At 49.7% G+C, this 8,434-nt stretch overlaps 1 protein-coding gene and 1 long non-coding RNA gene across 4 annotated transcripts in view; one reads left to right on the forward strand and one right to left on the reverse strand.

The window, feature by feature from the left end:
* LOC146591593 (uncharacterized) overlaps positions 1–7,126 on the forward strand; it is an 8,756-nt gene extending 1,630 nt beyond the window's left edge. The window contains exons 2-4 of one of the 2 annotated variants that reach the window (XR_014896763.1): positions 1,260–1,458; positions 2,833–2,901; positions 6,823–7,126. This is a non-coding gene — a long non-coding RNA (uncharacterized LOC146591593). Of the gene's footprint in view, positions 1–1,049; positions 1,459–2,832; positions 2,902–6,822 lie in introns of those variants that run through there. The other variant, XR_014896762.1, reaches the window with a different exon arrangement.
* Positions 69–4,267, reverse strand: LOC146591594 (perilipin-3-like). 2 transcript variants are annotated; one of them, XM_085312619.1, is made up of 8 exons: positions 4,188–4,267; positions 3,491–3,686; positions 3,238–3,320; positions 2,611–2,891; positions 1,829–2,346; positions 1,099–1,298; positions 725–853; positions 69–636 (listed from the first exon to the last, which is right to left on the reverse strand). In XM_085312619.1, the coding sequence occupies exons 1-8, from the start codon at positions 4,248–4,250 to the stop codon at positions 73–75; spliced, it is 2,034 nt and encodes a 677-aa protein (XP_085168745.1). In that variant the 5' UTR covers positions 4,251–4,267; the 3' UTR covers positions 69–72. The 2 variants fall into 2 exon arrangements, with proteins under 2 accessions (XP_085168745.1, XP_085168744.1); XM_085312618.1 differs by having other exon boundaries at positions 1,829–2,891; positions 4,188–4,250.
* Positions 7,127–8,434: the final 1,308 nt, after the last annotated feature.

Here is an 8,434-nt window from a genome sequence, read left to right on the forward strand (position 1 = left end):
AAAGAAAAAGGAAAAAAAAAAGAAAGAAAAAAAGCTCTAGCCAAGGGGCTTGGCTAGAAGACCTGGGATTTTTCAGAGATCCTCCTTTGGTGTGTCAGTCACTATCTCTTCTGTGGATTTTGTTACCTCTTCTGTGCATTTCTCTACCTTCTCCTCTAACTTCTCTAGCACTTCAGACCCTTCTCCCACGATCTTTTTTGTCCCCTTTGGTTCCTTGGGTGCTTTAGCTACCTCCTTTGGTGATGTACTCTTCTCCAAAGCAGGTGATTTCACACCAGTCATCATACTACATTTCTTCTCCCTTTTGCTGTCTTGAGATACTTTGGCTAATGCCCTGAAGGGGCCCACAAGCCAGTTTAGAGGGGTGTTCTGAGTCACATATTCTAACAGGTCATCCAGGGACCTTCGGGCTTCCCTCACACAGTCCTGGCTCTGGGTCAAGGTGCTGTGGGAGAGGTCCTGGAAGGACTTAGCACTGGAAAAAGAAGTGTGGAGCTTCTGGATGTTTTGAGTGGCTTGATGTACAGTTTCTTGGATGTTGCTGGGGAGGCCTTGGATGCTGGCTTTCAGGTTCTTGTAAGCAGGTTGTAGCTGCTGGGTGATGATACGCAGCATAGCTAGAGTTCGTGACTCTACCTGCCGGGAAATAGATATGGTCAAGTTACTGTAGCAGATGAGCTGCACACTATCTGTAAAAGATCTGATTATGCCCTTCTAGGAATACCTCTGTTAGGGAGGCTGTTTTAATTTGATGTCCCTTTGGCTGGGTCAGGCTCCAATCTACCCATAGCTGATGGAGTTTCTCCTGCCCATCCAGAAGCTTCTGGCCGACCTCATTTTTCACGCATTCAATCTGATGGAAAAAGATAAGAACAGTTACATTGCAAACACAGAGAAGCACAAGTGCTCCTATCTGCTAAGCACTGGAATCAGGTTATAAAGAAGCAGCTTCCAGAACCACGTTGTGCAGTGTGTTACCTGTCAGGGAGGGACCCAAAGGAATATGCAGGAGAGAACACGCCTTAGGGGCAGGATGGAGGATGGAGGGGAAGGAAGACTCTGCAGACTAGGATGAAAAGGAAAAAGCAGTGTTTGTACCAGGTTTATTGCTAGTTGCAGTCTGGAGAGAGTATCCTGGGTGCTTTGCTTAACATGCCGCAGTTTGTTCAGGGAGTGCCGGTAGGCTCGGTGGCGGACTTTGTTAGAGAGGGAACCCAGACGCACAAAGTAACTCTGCTGCTGTTTCTGCTCCTCCACAGATGCCATTTCAAATCCCTCAACAGCAGTGGCAAGCTGGCCTAGAGGGAACAACAGAGATCCAKCTGTCAGCAGATATCTCTTCTCTGCCCTGTGGCCCCATCCCCTTTGGCCCTGGACCCATCACTGGCAAAGCCCAGATGCCTCTACCCTCACACCTTTGTCTCCACGCTCTACTCTCCCAGCTGTGAGGARGAAAAGGTAAGATCCCCACTGTAAAACGTGGGAGGAAGCTAAAGCTTGTTGTATAAGCAGCAGGGCTTGGCGGTTGTTCAGAGATTACAGATAGGCCAGTCCCAGCTCAAAGGGATCTCTTCAGATAACCAGACTTGACAAATAGTTTGAAGCATGCACCCGCTTGTTGTTTGCTTTGAAGCTGACAGGCAGGACAAGGACTAACTAGCAAGTAATTGAACTCTGTCCCATACCATGTAGCAAGTCAGTGTTGACAAAAAGCCAACTGGGTGACATTCAGAGCTACCTATCTGCTTCAGTAGATGACTCCTGCAGTGTCAGGTGCTCTCTAGTCATATGGAACATATTTACAACTACCAGCTAAGCATTTTCTCACCCAGTTCCTCCTCGGTCATGGGGAGATAGTGATCCACCAGATTTTCTGATATGCCCAGGACAGATTCCACACCACCTGCCACTGCTTGGCCCATTGCCTTGGCTTTGCTTATGCTGTTGGTCACCACTGAATTAGTGAGCTCCACACTCTCCTGGATAGCCTCTCTGCTGTGGTCCAGGGCTGTATTCATTTTGCTAGTTATGGTGCCATATGCAGCATCCAGAGCTGTATTGACTGTGGAAGCAACCATTGATTTGGTCTTCTCGACACCATCCTGAACAGCCTCCTTGGTTAGGTCCACTGCTTCAGTTACTCTGTTGGTCACRAGATCCTTTGCACCCTGGGCAGCCCCTACAGCAGCAGTAATAGTAGAAGCAACTGCTGACCTAGTCAGTCCAACACTGTCCTCCACAATGTGTTTAGTGAGGTCCACTGCTTCAGTCACCTTGTTAGTCACAAGGTCCTTTGCACCCTGAGCGGCCTCCACAGCACTGACAATAGTGGATGCAACTGCTGACCTGGTCAGTCCAACACTGTCCTCCACAATGTGTTTAGTGAGGTCCACTGCTTCAGTCACCCTGTTAGACAGGAGATCTTTTGCACCCTGAGCAGCCTCCACAGCACTGACAATAGTAGAAGTGACTGCTGACCTGGTCAGTCCAATGCTGTCCTCCACAATGTGTTTAGTGAGGTCCACTGCTTCAGTCACCCTGTTAGACAGGAGATCTTTTGCACCCTGAGCAGCCTCCACGGCACTGACAATAGTAGAAGTGACTGCTGACCTGGTCAGTCCAATGCTGTCCTCCACAATGTGTTTACTGAGATCTACTGCTTCAGTCATCCTGTTAGTCACGAGGTCCTTTGCACCCTGAGCAGCCTCCACAGCACTGGTGACAGTGGAGGTGACCATTGTCCTGGTCAGCTTAACGCTGTCCCCAACAACATTTTTWGTGAGGTCCACAGCTTCGGTTACTTTATCAGCCATTGCTTCTTTTGCCTCACAGGCAGCACCCACAGCAGATGTCACTTTGGCAGAAACCAGCTGTTTGGTGTCTGAGATGACCTACAACAAGGTGAGGAAGAGGAGAGATGGTACATTTTTCTCCAGCATAGGTTTCCCTCCCTGAGGTAGCTTTCCACATGGCCCGCACCCTTGTGGGAGGGCTGGGGAAATCAGTACGCCTGTAGTCACACGGAAATCTCTATTTCCACATGCTGAAGGCAGAGCCTCAGCATTCATCAGCTAGCAGAGCCCTCCCTAGCTGACAGCTGTAGCCCATATCCACGTACTGACCTGACAAAGCAATGCTGCCAGAGTTAGTTTCCCAGGATACTTCTGTACCCATAACAGTTCCATCAAGCAAGAGGAGCAGAAGCCTTGACTTCCCCAGGAAAAGCCTTTGTTTTACCTTATCTGCTGGCTGTTGAAGAAAAGGCAAGTTCTCTTCCAGCTGATCCAGTCCCTTACAGGCATATTCATTTACGAGTGCAACTAGACAGAAGGATAGGTACTCGTTTAGTCCTTCTACTCCAGTTTGATGAGCTGGATGACCAGGATGAGCTCATGAAAGCAAGCTCRTCCCCTGCTTCCCCCTGCCGCGAGACTGCCTTCCCCAGCTAGCCCCTCTGGGGGGAGAGGGGCTCTCCAGCCTCTCCACTTACTTTGTGGCTCCAGTTGGTTCAGAATGGGCTGTGCACCACCAACCACACTGCCGACTGCGACAGCAGCCACTGTCTCAGCCACGCTGCAGGCGCTGCCGAGGCAAGGGTGCGTCTCCTTAGTGTAGTTGTAGGCAGACGAGACCAGGTTGAATGCAGAGTTCAGCAAGGGCAAGTTGGTTACCCTGTTAACAGCACTCTAAAAGCCAAGAGAAATAAGTGACATTAGACACCCTGCTTCAAGCTGGTGAGTGAATGCAAACCCTGTGTATGTCCAGAAAGGTCCTAAGTGCCRTCAAGTCCATCTCCTCATCCTTCTTGAGCTCACAGTTGAAAGGACTTGTCTGAAAGCCATTAGCAATCAGTGGCAAGCCAGAATTAGAAGCTGGAGCTCTGTCACATCTGAGTCACACACGGCTTTAGCCYCATCAGGCCCAGATTTGGAAATAGGACCTATACCAGCTAATGTTTCAGAGTTATTTGCATTACTTGAGCCAGACCTGGAGTTCTCTTTCTTGAGCAAGAAGAGTCAGCCTCTGCATTAACTGAAGGTTTAGATTTAGTCATGCCTTCATATGGTTAATCTTTCCCCTGCTCCCAATCTGGATTTGAAATGGTGACAAATGTTAGTTTACCACTATATCTGTCAGCAGGTAGTTTAACTGCTGCACGTTGGAGTACCAGCAGCCTCAGCACCTACCGCTTGTTGCTGTTCTTTAGCCTTTAGTGGATCGTTCTTTGTGGTCTTCTTTTCCGATGCCATAGTCAAGTCAGTTGCAACTGAAAGGAAAAAAAGGGGGTAACAGCAATAGTACAACTTAAATTTCCACCGGTGAGTTAAGATCTAACAACAGTGGTGAAAAGCAGAGGCCSTGACAAATTCCAGATTCATCACCCTGGGAACTTCACAAGGAATCACTCATCTTCCTTGCAAAAGAGTGTAAAGATAGTTGAAGGGCTTCATGATTTACAGAGTGCAAGTGTGTTTGACCAGGGACTGTACTCAATCATCTCCTTCAGTCCCCAGACTGAAACAGAAAAAAAAGTAAGATGGTTACTTCTTGTTAAGAACATTTGGCTGATTTCAAAAATGCAGGCCTGAAGCGGGTGAGAGGCRTTTCTTTCGTCTCAGTGGTGCATTTGCTCTACTCATGGGACTTCTGCTTCAGCTTCTCCCTGCAAAGGCTTTGTTGCCCCAGGACTGAAATGCTTGGGTGAAAACTGCACACTGCAGAAGTGGCGCTGAGGGTGTGAATCACTGAATGTTTGTCTCACCCTGATCGTGACAGATTGCTGCTGTCTTTCTGACATGCTCTGCTAGTAGTGGCTATTGCAAGGCAGGAAATGCAACTGCCCTAAGATGAGTGAGGAAGTCCTTTCTTCTTAGTTTTAATTTTAGAAACCTGGTAAGCTCAAACAATTCAGTGACAATGGAGTCTAAAAATAGAAACAGTATTTACTTTTCGAAAAAAAAAAGTTCACTGCACTTGCGTAATACCTTTGTAAGGAGAAAAGCCCTCAGATTTTCCCAATTTTAACTGACATGGAGGTGGGTTTTCCCACAGCTTAGTCCATTTTCCCCTTCTCAAAAACACTGGCAAGACTCTCATTGCCATGAGAGCTCGCGTTCAGAAAGCCRTCAGGGCCAGAGACCAAACAAAGATGCTGAAGCATCAGTGGGCGAATTTTGTCTTCTTAAGAACTGCTCCGTAGTTATAGTCCCTTCCCTTTGAAGGCTTGTTCTGGAGCATCCTCTGCAAAGGATATTGAGAACAAAGTCTCTCTAGAGTAGTCCCACTACACCTCTGCTCAGAGAAGCTTTATCAGCTTCCCACCTGATGCCAACTCCAGCAGCACCAGGAGTCTCAGAGCTCTGGGAAGGATAGGAGAATGTGTTGGGCTTTCTTTTAAAGACACAGTGGGCCTGGTTTTGCTGTTGCAGCATTCTGCCTGCCTAGCTTGAACCTTGTGTTCCCATGCTACCAGCCAGCTGGTAGAGCTAGGCAGGAAATCTCTCCTCACTTTCTGTGAAACTAGATCTCTGAAGTATTCTCATTACATAATGGGACTGGAGAAGTTTAAGTAAAAAAAATGATGCAATAGCATGAATATGYATTAGCTTTCCCAGCTTAGGCCTAGGTTGGTATCCAGACACTCCAGCRTCATGTGAGAAATCCAAGATTACTTCTCAGCTTTAGTCAGGCACAGCAGAGTCTTGAGTATATCTTGGGTATACTTGTTCTCCAGTGTAGTGTCCACCTTACCTTCCTTGCCAGTTAATTTCTAGTCTTAGAATTGCCATGGCATTTTTCAAGTGAAAAAAACCCCAAACCAGAATTCCTTGCAAGCAAGATTCCCGAGCTGGGCACTGCCCCAGGTTCCCTGGCAGACTCTCCTGCAAAGAACTTGCCATCTCTGCGACAGCCGGATCACTGGCTCCAGCCAGGAGGAGCGRTGAAGCTCTCATTTGTTCACCAGCGGCTGGCTGCACGTGTGGCTCGGGGAGACTTCTCAGGAGGTAGCACAGCAGTCTTCCACGCTACGAGTTGACCATGCAACACACAGTTTACAAGCAAGAGGGGGCTGCGGAGCGCTCCATGCCTACAGCAAGAGTTGTGCACAAGTTGGRATGTCCAGTGCCTTGAGGAGGAGGCCTGGAGCAGGCTGCTCTGCTGAGCYTTCCTGCTCCCCACCCTGCCCGCGCCGCTGCCTAAGCTGAAAGCGCACGAAACAGCTTGAACTTCAGCACCCTGGGAGAACTTCTGGAAGAATTTCTCCAGACAGAAGCAGGGCTTGGAGCGTGACAGYGCAGCTCCCCAAGTCAGCGTGATTTGCCCAGCTGTGCTCACTGCCCTCGCACYGCTTTGCTTCTGAGGCTGACTCAGGCCGCAGCCTTACCGCAGGGCGAAGGGCAGCGGCGTCAGCACCGTTACGAACCAGCCCTCGCGCAGCTCCTGCGGCCCGGGAGCGGAGAACCTCGGACAAACCGCGCGGCGTCTCACTGGCCTCGGCGTCAGGGTTAACACGCAGGGGCAAACGTTGCAGCAGGGAAAAAAACAAAGCCTCTAGCTGCCAGTGTAGATCAGGAGTTAATTCTTGGCAGGTACAAAGCTCATATGAGGTTAGAATCAAGCTCCGAGGTGCCAGGAGTCCACCTGAATTAGAGATGCGACTGCGCCTGTGGCAATCCTTGCGGCACAGTCACGTTGGAACATGGCTCGCCCTCCCCGGCGTAGGCGGCATCCGAGCGCGTCGCAACGCCGGCGTTTGCGGTGTGGGAACGTCCTCAGAGCCCACAACGTGATTTTGTTTTTTCTTTGCTTTCTCCCCTGCAGAAGGACTGCGCAGATCTCCTTGTGCCCAGGAGTCACAGAAAAACGCAGCACTCAGCAGCTCAGAGTCAGTGGTTTGATGCTTCTCTGGAGAGAGGGACAGTTTCAGTCCAGGGGGGTTCAGGTGGGCATCCTGCGACCCCCTCTGCCAGCAGGCAGCCACTGCCTGTGGGAACCCTCACTCAGAGGAGCAGAAACAACATTACCGGCTGCCGTGTTTGCATAAAACAAACCAGTCCTMACGTAGCACATCAACTTTGTCTTGCGGACAAACTTCATACTATTGCTACATCAAAAATATGTCACTGCCGCAGAAAATCTCCTTGAAACAAGCAGTTTCATCTTTCTAGAACTCCAGTGCATGTTTCCAGGGCGGCGTGATTGCTCAAGCACCGGTCGTCGCCCTGCCCGGCGCAATTGCTGCGCTAGCGAGGCTGCGAGGGCGACGGTACCAGCGCACCGCGCTGCTCGGCCCGCTTTCCCCGTCTCGCTCCGGCTGCCGCGGCTATCGGCGCGTACTAGCCTGGCGGGAGAGCGAGCACCTCTGTGCTGGGATAAGCAGCTCCCCCGATTTCGGGCAGTCTGGCAGTGCCTAGCACGTACCAAGCGAAGAACTGGTTTTGCAAAAGGCTTTTATTTGCCTGGGGAAAACAAGCTCTGCCCTTTCCAGGCATCATGAAGCCAGGCTGCTGTTAGTTTCTCCTGCAGATGGAGACACGGGATCCTGCTGTTCAACAAGCTTTTCTCCCCTCACCGGGCATTTTGTCTGGTACAGCTCCGTAACTAGTGTGCCTAGTTCAGTAACTTAACTGGCAGTTCTTCAGTGACCGCTAAGGAAAATGAAGTCCCATGGATTAGATATGAGCAGGGATGGCTAACCAGGGCAGAAGTGTTGATTTGTGGTTAGAATACTTGTCTGCATTCTTTTCCAGATTTGCCATCAATATCCCAGTTGACTATAAATGCAGCTGGCAAAGCAGGAGCATAGAGGATRTCTAGCTGTGCTGGGGAACAGCATTGCCCACAGCTGAGGGAGTTCACAAATGCTCAGAGGGCAGAGTTAGTTTTAAGAGGCTCAGATGATTTTTTGGTTTTGCTCTTGGGCTTTCAGTTTCAGAATCACCGGYGGAAGCGCGTATCAACAGGCCCACCGCCTTCCTGGAAAGGCCATCAGCATTAGAGAACCACAGAAGTTAAAGCCACTTCACAGATGAGACAGTATTTCCTCCACACTCATTTCCAAGGGAAACCAGGCTTGAAAACCAGTGGCCATTACTAAATCTCCTTGGCACGGGGAAGAGTGTAGATACTGATTTTCCATGAAGACATAACTTCTAGGGCTAGGGACTATAGCTGTACCTTGCAGAGCAATTAGCATGTTGCTGGCTCTTCGTAAAAGATGTTTTATCTGGGAGTTTCAGCAGAATCTGACTTCAGTAATCGATTTCCTTCTCCACAGCCATACACAGCTTCAGGTAGTCACAGCCTTATTTAAGGATCCTGTTAGTCTTGAGAATTTCTAAGTTTGCCAAGTGCTTGCTCCAGCAAGCTTGGCTGCAGGCTGCCTCTGCACAGACACAGGGTGCTCCTGAGCGAGGAAGGAGTTACCTGCCGT

Source organism: Rhea americana, unplaced genomic scaffold, assembly GCF_003343005.1.
Source record: "Rhea americana isolate MKP2758 unplaced genomic scaffold, rheAme1 scaffold_369, whole genome shotgun sequence".
NCBI classification, from domain to species: domain Eukaryota; kingdom Metazoa; phylum Chordata; class Aves; order Rheiformes; family Rheidae; genus Rhea; species Rhea americana.